The sequence below is a fragment of the Oncorhynchus gorbuscha genome, linkage group LG06 (genome assembly GCF_021184085.1).
Source record: "Oncorhynchus gorbuscha isolate QuinsamMale2020 ecotype Even-year linkage group LG06, OgorEven_v1.0, whole genome shotgun sequence".
Classification (NCBI taxonomy): Eukaryota; Metazoa; Chordata; class Actinopteri; order Salmoniformes; family Salmonidae; genus Oncorhynchus; species Oncorhynchus gorbuscha.
In genome coordinates this window covers 7968501-7979739 of record NC_060178.1, presented here as the reverse complement: position 1 = coordinate 7979739, position 11239 = coordinate 7968501, and the positions used below count along the sequence as shown (strand labels likewise).

At 38.9% G+C, this 11239-nt stretch overlaps 1 protein-coding gene across 1 annotated transcript in view; it reads right to left on the bottom strand.

The window, feature by feature from the left end:
• The window catches only part of LOC124037477 (anoctamin-3-like), a 176051-nt gene that overhangs the window by 64163 nt on the left and 100649 nt on the right, over positions 1 to 11239 (bottom strand). Inside the window, 3 exon segments of the mRNA XM_046352214.1 lie at positions 3929 to 3989; positions 9495 to 9591; positions 10476 to 10610. Of these exon segments, the coding sequence (XP_046208170.1) occupies positions 3929 to 3989; positions 9495 to 9591; positions 10476 to 10610 (293 nt within the window).

Here is an 11239-nt window from a genome sequence, read left to right as displayed (position 1 = left end):
AATAGTGAAAATAAAGAAAAACCATTGAATGACTAGGTACACTACCTTTCAAAAGTTTGGGGTCATTTAGAAACGTCTTTGTTTTTGAAAGAAAAGCACATTTTTTGTCCATTAACATAACATCAAATTGATCAGAAATGCAGTGTAGACATTATTAATGTTGTTAATGACTATTGTAGGTGGAAACGGCTGATTTTTAATATAATATCTACATAGGCGTACAGAGGCCCATCATCAGCAACCATCACTCCTGTGTTCCAATGGCACACTGTGTTAGCTAATCCTAGTATATCATTTTAATAAGATAATCGATCATTAGAAAACCCTTTTGTAATTTTGTTAGCACAGCTGAAAACGGTTGTTCTGATTAAAGAAGCAATAAAACTGCCATTCTTTAGACTAGTTGAGTATCAGCATTTGTGGGTTCGATTATAGGTTCAAAATGGCCAGAAACAAAGAACACAACGCTGTGTACTACTCCCTTCACAGAACAGCGCAAACTGCCTCTAACCAGAATAGAAAGTGGAGTGGGAGGCCCCGGTGCACAACTGAGCAAGAGGACAAGTACATTAGAGTGTCTAGTTTGAGAAACAGATGCCTCACAAGTCCTCAACTGGCAGCTTCATTAAAAAGTACCCACAGAACACCAGTCTCAACGTCAACCGTGAAGAGGCGACTCTGGGATGCTGGCCTTCTAGGCAGAGTTGCAAAGAAAAATCTCAGACTGGCCAATAAAAATCAAATATTAAGATGGGCAAAAGAACACAGACACTGGAACGAGGAACTCTGCCTAGAAGGCCAGTATCCCAGAGTCGCCTCTTCACTGTTGACATTGAGACTGGTGTTTTGCGGATACTATTTAATGAAGCTGCCAGTTGAGGACTTGTGAGGCGTCTGTTTCTCAAACTAGACACTCTAATGATCAAATAGCCTTTTTAAAATGATAAACTTGGATTAGCTAACACAACGTGCCATTGGAACACAGATGTGATGGTTGCTGATAATGGGCGTCTGTACGCCTATGTAGATATTCCATTTAAAAAATCAGCCGTTTCCAGCTACAATAGTCATTTACAACATTAACAATATCTACACTGTATTTCGGATCAATTTGATGCTATTTTAACGGACAAAAAAATAGCAAGAACAACAAGAACATTTCTAAGTGACCCCAAACTTTTGAACGGTAGTGTGTATATATATATATATATATATTACTTATTTATTTAAACGTTATTTATTTAGTGTACATCCAAACGTATGACTGGTACTGTATATCCTGTATATATTATTTAGTAATGACAGGGACCCTAGCTATATGTTCACAAAATAAAAATGTCTTATTCGGTAAATGACAAAAGGACAAGTAGAATCATTGACGTTCTAGATGTATTTTAAAGTGAATCAGGGTTTCCGAGACAGTTTTACTTTCTACTGTATGTAAAAAAAATGCTCTCCAGCTTTTGTGTTGATTTCTCAGGTGAATATGTTATTTGGTTGCCTTGGAGACGTATTAAAGCTCTAAAAGGATCAATAGATTCGATGTGGAAAACTGGTACAGCGGTGGAATGGTAAAGGGCGTGTCTGTGTGTATTTGTCCACGTTTTAAAGTGGCCTTTTATTGTCCCCCAGCACAAGGTGATAAAAAAAAAAAAGATATTCACTCAGTTCCCATGATCCAACGGCACAATAGATTTGGTTATTTTCAATCATTTGTGGACAAATACACACGTATAAATGATCACAGAAATGTTCCATTTGCACAAATAGCTTATTTCTCTCAAATGTTGTGGACAAATTTACTTTGCCAAGATAATCCATTCACCTGACAGGTGTGGCATATCAAGAACCTGATTAAACAGCATAATCATTACACATTAACGCTTTAGGGACTCCAAATAGACAGAACATAAAAATAAACAACTTCAAAGATTTAACTGAGTTAATGTTCATAGAAGGTAATCAGTCGATTGAAATACGTTCATTAGGTCCTAATCTATGGATTTCACATGACTGGGAATAGAGATATGCATCTGTTGGTCACAGACACCTTAAAAAAAGAGGTAGGGGCGTAGATCAGAAAACCAGTCAGTATCTGGTGTGACCAGCATTTGACGCGCAACACATCTCCTTAGAGTTTATCAAGCTGTTGATTGTGGCCTGTGTAATGTTGTCCCACTCCTCTTCAATGGCTGGGTGAAGTTGCTGGATCCAGAGCATCCCAAACAGGCTCAAAGGGTGACATGTCTGGTGAGTACGCAGGCCATAGAAGAACTAGCACATTTTCAGCTTCCAGGAATTATGTATCCTTGCGACATTGGGCCATACATTATCATGCTGAAACATGAGGTAAATGGCGGCGGATGAATGGCACGACAATGGGCCTGAGGATCTCGTCACGGTATCTCTGTTCATTCAAATTGCCATTGATAAAATGCAATTGTATTTGTTGTCCGTAGCTTATGTCTGCCCATACCATAACCCCACCACCACCATGGGGCACTTTGTTCACAACGCTGACATCAGCAAACCGTTCTCCCACACAACGCCATACATGCTGTCTGCCATCTGCCCGGTACAGTTGAAACCAGGATTCATCCATGATGAGCACACTTCTCCCTGAGACGGTTTCTGACAGCTTGTGCAGAAATTCTTCGTTGTGCAAACCCACAGTTTCATCAGCTGTCTGGGTGGCTGGTCTCAGACGATCCCGCAGGTGAAGATGCCAGATGTGGAGGTCCTGGGATGGCGTGGTCACACCTGGTCTGCTGTTATGAGGCCGGTTGGACAACTGACAAATTCTCTAAAATTACGTTGGAGGCGGCTTATGGTAGAGAAATTATCATTCAATGGTGGACAATCCTGTAGTCAGTATGCCAATTGCACACTCCCTCAAAACTTGAGACGTCTCTGGCATTGTGTTGTGTGACATAACTGCACATTTTAAAGTGGCCTTTGTGTTATGTGACAAAACTGCACATTTTAGCATGGCCTTTTATTGTCCCCAGCACAAGGTGCACCTGTGTAATGATCATGCTGTTTAATAAGGTTCTTGATATGCCACACCTGTCAGGTGGATGGATTATCTTGGCAAAGTAAATTTGTCCACAACATTTGAGAGAAATAAGCTTTTTGTGCAAATGGAACAATTCTGTGATCATTTATTTCAGCTCATGAAACATGGGACCAACACTTTTTACATGTTGTGTTTATATTTTTGTTCAGTGTATCATAAAAGGGCTTTATAAATATATTTGATTCTACTTTTCCACAGCAGTAATAGAAAAGGCTGAGAGAGAGAGAGAGAGAGAGAGAGAGAGAGAGAGAGAGACAGAGAGAGAGAGAGAGAGAGAGAGAGGGAGAGAGAGAGGCAGAGAAAGAGAGAGACAGAGAGAAGAGACGGAGAGAGAGAGAGGGAGAGACAGAGCGAGAGAGAGAGACAGAGAGAGACAGCGAGAGAGAGAGGCAGAGAGAGACAGTGAGAAAGAGAGGCAGAGAGAGAGAGAGAGAGAGAGAGAGAGAGAGAGAGAGAGAGAGAGAGAGAGAGAGAGAGAGAGAGCGAGAGAGAGAGAGAGAGCGAGAGAGAGAGAGGCAGAGAGAGACAGCGAGGGAGAGAGGCAGAGAGAGAGAGAGAGGCAGAGAGAGAGAGAGGCAGAGAGAGAGACAGAGAGAGAGAGAGGCAGAGAGAGAGAGAGAGCAGAGAGAGAGAGAGAGAGAGAGAGAGAGAGAGAGAGAGAGAGAGAGAGAGAGAGAGAGAGAGAGAGAGAGAGAGAGAGAGAGAGAGAGAAAGAGAGAGAGAGGCAGAGAGAGACAGCGAGGGAGAGAGGCAGAGAGAGAGAGAGAGAGGCAGAGAGAGAGAGAGGCAGAGAGAGAGACAGAGAGAGAGAGAGAGAGAGAGAGAGAAATACCAAATAATCTCTTTACCTACCCCATATTGCCATAAAGATAGCAAAGAACACAGTCCCTCCATTGTCGAAGAGATGGGTCACCTGCAAAAAGAAAACACATTGATCTACATAAACAATTCTCTTCCAGTTCTATTCATTGTAACTAGTAAATAGTCAGTCCATCCAGGATTTTGCCATTCTGTGCTTGAAGATTTTTGTTGTTTTGTTTGCTAAATCAATTCCCAGCATATTATGTGACTGCTTAAAAATTTCACCAATCAGGGCACAATAACCACAAAAACAAACAAAAAATGTAAAATCATCACAATATTACACATAAAACTGTCTGATCGTCACACTCCAACACGAGGGCTACGATTTTAACCAATCACCACACCTTTACAGCATGACATTGTTAAATAAAGTGACGCGTCAACACAATGTCCCGCCCGTCAGTGCAAATCTGTGACAAAATTGGACAAAACATCATTGAAATTGGCCATGCCGAATGTCAGAACTGCAGTGGGACAAGAATGCAGATTCTAGAGCGACTGCATAATCAATACTCTCATAAAAAATGTTTGCATGACTGTCGCTTTGGATAAAAGCATCTGGTAGACGCCATATTGTTATCATTACCCACCGGAATGGGGCACCATTACTCGGAACATTTACAATATAATATCACAGCAAAAACCAAACTGATTGTAATGATGTCCTTTCAACCAGTTTTGCCCACTTCACTTCTGCATGAAAAGATATCCACATCACATCCACATACGTTGTGGAAGGTCATAGGGCCGCTAAACCCCTCAAATTCAACTCTGGACCTTGAAGCCACTTCCAATATTCTTGTTCTTTCTTCCCCTCTAATTAGAGACTGATTTAGACCTGGGACACCGGGTAGGTGTGATTCATTACCAGGCAGAACCTAAAAGCAGCAGTAGTCTGGACCTCATAGGGTAAGATTTGAATAACCCTGCATTAAGCATTTCTGTCATGACTGCTCAGCATAGCTTACCAATAACATGCATCGACTCTTGTGTGATTCATACTCGGGGACAGTAACAGTACTAGTTAACTGTTGTGTGATTGATCCTCAGGGACAGTAACAGTACTAGTTAACTGTTGTGTGATTGATCCTCAGGGACAGTAACAGTACTAGTTAACTGTTGTGTGATTGATCCTCAGGGACAGTAACAGTACTAGTTAACTGTTGTGTGATTGATCCTCAGGGACAGTAACAGTACTAGTTAACTGTTGTGTGATTGATACTCGGGGACAGTAACAGTACTAGTTAACTGTTGTGTGATTGATCCTCAGGGACAGTAACAGTACTAGTTAACTGTTGTGTGATTGATCCTCAGGGACAGTAACAGTACTAGTTAACTGTTGTGTGATTGATCCTCAGGGACAGTAACAGTACTAGTTAACTGTTGTGTGATTGATACTCGGGGACAGTAATAGTACTAGTTAACTGTTGTGTGATTGATCCTCATGGACAGTAATAGTACTAGTTAACTGTTGTGTGATTGATCCTCAGGGACAGTAACAGTACTAGTTAACTGTTGTGTGATTGATCCTCAGGGACAGTAACAGTACTAGTTAACTGTTGTGTGATTGATCCTCAGGGACAATAACAGTACTAGTTAACTGTTGTGTGATTGATACTCGGGGACAGTAACAGTACTAGTTAACTGTTGTGTGATTGATCCTCAGGGACAGTAACAGTACTAGTTAACTGTTGTGTGATTGATACTCAGGGACAGTAATAGTACTAGTTAACTGTTGTGTGATTGATCCTCATGGACAGTAATAGTACTAGTTAACTGTTGTGTGATTGATACTCGGGGACAGTAATAGTACTAGTTAACTGTTGTGTGATTGATACTCGGGGACAGTAATAGTACTAGTTAACTGTTGTGTGATTGATCTTCAGGGACAGTAACAGTACTAGTTAACTGTTGTGTGATTGATCCTCAGGGACAGTAATAGTACTAGTTAACTGTTGTGTGATTGATCTTCAGGGACAGTAACAGTACTAGTTAACTGTTGTGTGATTGATCCTCAGGGACAGTAATAGTACTAGTTAACTGTTGTGTGATTGATACTCAGGGACAGTAACAGTACTAGTTAACTGTTGTGTGATTGATACTCGGGGACAGTAATAGTACTAGTTAACTGTTGTGTGATTGATACTCAGGGACAGTAACAGTACTAGTTAACTGTTGTGTGATTGATACTCGGGGACAGTAATAGTACTAGTTAACTGTTGTGTGATTGATACTCCGGGACAGTAACAGTACTAGTTAACTGTTGTGTGATTGATACTCGGGGACAGTAATAGTACTAGTTAACTGTTGTGTGATTGATACTCAGGGACAGTAACAGTACTAGTTAACTGTTGTGTGATTGATCCTCAGGGACAGTAATAGTACTAGTTAACTGTTGTGTGATTGATACTCAGGGACAGTAATAGTACTAGTTAACTGTTGTGTGATTGATACTCAGGGACAGTAATAGTACTAGTTAACTGTTGTGTGATTGATCCTCAGGGACAGTAATAGTACTAGTTAACTGTTGTGTGATTGATACTCAGGGACAGTAATAGTACTAGTTAACTGTTGTGTGATTGATACTCAGGGACAGTAATAGTACTAGTTAACTGTTGTGTGATTGATCTTCAGGGACTAGTTAACTGTTGTGTGATTGATACTAGTTAACTGTTGTGTGATTGATACTCAGGGACAGTAATAGTACTAGTTAACTGTTGTGTGATTGTTAACTGTTGTGTGATTGATACTCGGGGACAGTAATAGTACTAGTTAACTGTTGTGTGATTGATCTTCAGGGATAGTAACAGTACTAGTTAACTGTTGTGTGATTGATACTCAGGGACAGTAATAGTACTAGTTAACTGTTGTGTGATTGATACTCAGGGACAGTAACAGTACTAGTTAACTGTTGTGTGATTGTAACAGTAATAGTACTAGTTAACTGTTGTGTGATTGATACTCGGGGGGACAGTAATAGTACTAGTTAACTGTTGTGTGATTGATACTCAGGGACAGTAACAGTACTAGTTAACTGTTGTGTGATTGATACTCGGGGACAGTAATAGTACTAGTTAACTGTTGTGTGATTGATATACAGTAATAGTACGGGACAGTAACAGTACTAGTTAACTGTTGTGTGATTGATACTCGGGGACAGTAATAGTACTAGTTAACTGTTGTGTGATTGATACTCAGGGACAGTAACAGTACTAGTTAACTGTTGTGTGATTGATCCTCAGGGACAGTAATAGTACTAGTTAACTGTTGTGTGATTGATACTCAGGGACAGTAATAGTACTAGTTAACTGTTGTGTGATTGATACTCGGGGACAGTAATAGTACTAGTTAACTGTTGTGTGATTGATCCTCAGGGACAGTAACAGTACTAGTTAACTGTTGTGTGATTGATACTCGGGGACAGTAATAGTACTAGTTAACTGTTGTGTGATTGATACTCAGGGACAGTAACAGTACTAGTTAACTGTTGTGTGATTGATCTTCAGGGACAGTAATAGTACTAGTTAACTGTTGTGTGATTGATACTCGGGGAGAGTAATAGTACTAGTTAACTGTAGTGGTACTTCTGTTTACTATAGTACTTCTACACCTACAGCATACCAGCATAGCGTTCTATTTTTAAACCTATTAGCTCTAATTCCTCAGGGGTCTTACTAATCTCGGAAGCCACCAAATGTTGTGTGGCTAGCTAGCACATTTATGTTGGCGATCTCAAACTGTTAAGAGAGATTAGCATTTAATTGCCCTTTGCATAGACACAGCTATTATATTCCACTCTGAGCTAACAGGGTGGAATAGAACAGAATAGAACAGAATAGAACAGAATAAAACAGAATAAAACAGAATATAATAGAACAGAATATAATAGAATAGAATAAACAGAACAGAATAAAACAGAATATAATAGAACAGAATATAATAGAACAGAATATAATAGAACAGAATATAATAGAATAGAATAAACAGAATAGAACAGAACATAATATAATAGAACAGAATATAATAGAACAGAATATAATAGAATAGAATAAACAGAATAGAACATAATAGAACAGAATATAATAGAATAGAATAAACAGAATAGAACATAATAGAACAGAATATAATAGAACAGAATATAATAGAATAAACAGAATAGAACAGAACAGAATATAATAGAACAGAATATAATAGAACATAATATAATAGAATAGAATAAAACAGAATAGAACAGAATATAATAGAATAGAATAAACAGAATAGAACAGAACAGAATAGAACACTAGTTAACTGTTGTGTCAGGGACAGATACTAACAGAACAGAATATAATAGAATAGAATAAACAGAATAGAACAGAACAGAATAGAACATAATAGAACAGAATATAATAGAATAGAATAAACAGAATAGAACAGAACAGAATATAATAGAACAGAATATAATAGAACATAATATAATAGAATAGAATAAAACAGAATAGAACAGAATAGAATATAATAGAACATAATATAATAGAACAGAATATAATAGAATAGAATAAAACAGAATAAAACAGAATAGAACAGAATAGAACATAATAGAACAGAATATAATAGAATAGAATAAACAGAATAGAACAGAACAGAATAGAACAGAATAGAACAGAATAGAATAAACAGAATAGAATAGAACAGAATATAATAGAATAGAATAAACAGAATAGAACAGAACAGAATATAATAGAACATAATATAATAGAACATAATATAATAGAATAGAATAAAACAGAATAAAACAGAATAGAACAGAATAAAACAGAATAGAACAGAATAGAACAGAATAGAACAGAATAGAATGGAACAGAATATAATAGAACAGAACAGAATAGAACAGAACATAATATAATAGAGCAGAATAGAATAAAATAGAACAGAATAGAACAGAATAGAACAGAATAGAATAAAACAGAATAGAACAGAATAGAATGGAACAGAATATAATAGAACAGAACAGAATAGAACATAACATAATATAATAGAGCAGAATAGAATAAAATAGAACAGAATAGAACACAATAGAACAGAATAGAATAAAACAGAATAGAACAGAATAGAACAGAATAGAATGGAACAGAATATAATAGAACAGAACAGAATAGAACAGAACATAATATAATAGAGCAGAATAGAATAAAATAGAACAGAATATAATAGAACAGAATAGAACAGAATAGAACATAATAGAAGAGCACAGAATGGAACAGAATAGCACAGAATAGAATGTAACAGAATAGAACAGAATTTAATAGAACAGAATATAATAGAACAGAATTTAATAGAACAGAATATAATAGAACAGAATATAATAGAACAGAATATAATAGAACAGAATATAATAGAACAGAATATAATAGAACAGAATATAATAGAACAGAATATAATAGAACAGAATATAATAGAACAGAATATAATAGAATAGAATAGAACAGAACATAATAGAACAGAATAGAACAGAATGGAACAGAATAGAATGTAACAGAATAGAACAGAATAGATTCATGGTCTAATTACTGACCTTTGCATAGACACAGCTGTCACTGAGTTTCCAGGTGTTGCAGTTCTCCTCACACATAGGACACATGATAGTAGTGTTGGCCTCACAGATCTCTTTACTGAAGGGACAGACATAGGAAAACCTCATTAACATTTGAACTAGACATAGAGATCAGACATAAATAGATTGAAATGTATTAAAGTTAAGGTTAGGGGTGTTAAGTTTAGGTTTAAAGTTAAGGTTAGGGGTGTTAAGTTTAGATTCAAAGTTCAAGGTTAGGGGGGGTTAGGTTAGGGGGGGGGGTTAGTTTAGGGGTTGAGGTTTAAGTTGAGGTTCAAGGTTAGGGGGTTAGGGGTGTTAAGTTTAGATTCAAGGTTAGGGGGTTAGGGGGTTAGGGGTGTTAAGTTGAGGTTCAAGGTTAGGGGGTTAGGGGTGTTAAGTTTAGATTCAAGGTTAGGGGGTTAGGGGTGTTAAGTTTAGATTCAAGGTTAGGGGGTTAGGGGTGTTAAGCTTAGGTTCAAGGTTAGGGGGTTAGGGGTGTTAAGTTGAGGTTCAAGGTTAGGGGGTTAGGGGTGTTAAGTTTACGTTTAAGGCTAGGCTTAGGGTTAATGTAAACCCTTTCAAATCTGCAGGCTGTATACACAAGTTGTCAGATCAATAACAATATCATTGAGAGTTGTGGGGTGTCCTGCCTGGCATCCTAATCTCTTTATAGTGTCATGACTTTTGACTAGGGCCCATAGGCTCTGTTGTGTACTATCTAGGGAAGAGGGTATCATTCGGGATGCCTATAAGGGCTCGGGTCAAAGGGAAGAGGGTATCATTCGGGATGCCTATAAGGGCTCGGGTCAAAGGGAAGAGGGTATCATTCGGGACGCCTATAAGGGCTCGGGTAAAGGGAAGAGGGTATCATTCGGAACACCTATAAGAGCTCGGGTCAAGGGGAAGAGGGTATCATTTGGGACACAGAGGCTCCGGTGTGGTGTGTCCTGCCTGACTGACCTGACTTGGCTGGTGTCCATGGTAAGAAATCGGTAGAGGAAAACGAGGAGACCCACAAGAGCTGCCGGGATCAGCATGCCAGTGTACCAACCCAGCCAGGCAAAGTACAGCCCAATCTTCTCCCCAAAGTAACGCCTGGAGAGGAGAGTCCAATGAACAAGATAAATTAGCAAAAGCTAATCCCAACATGGTCGATCTTTAAATTCAGACGCAGCTGTATTTGCCTGGCAGTCAACAAGTACCTTGTAACCAACCAGGCAAAGAACAGTTGTGGCAGGGAACAAGTACCTTGTAACCAACCAGGTGTGGCAGGGAACAAGTACCTTGTAACCAACCAGGTGTGGCAGGGAACAAGTATGGTGTGGCTTTAAACAGAGTAGCTGTAACCAACCAGGTGTGGCAGGGAACAAGTACCTTGTAACCAACCAGGTGTGGCAGGGAACAAGTACCTTGTAACCAACCAGGTGTGGCAGGGAACAAGTACCTTGTAACCAACCAGGCGTGGCAGGGAACAAGTACCTTGTAACCAACCAGGTGTGGCAGGGAACAAGTACCTTGTAACCAACCAGGTGTGGCAGGGAACAAGTACCTTGTAACCAACCAGGTGTGGCAGGGAACAAGTACCTTGTAACCAACCAGGCGTGGCAGGGAACAAGTACCTTGTAACCAACCAGGTGTGGCAGGGAACAAGTACCTTGTAACCAACCAGGTGTGGCAGGGAACAAGTACCTTGTAACCAACCAGATGTGGCAGGGAACAAGTAC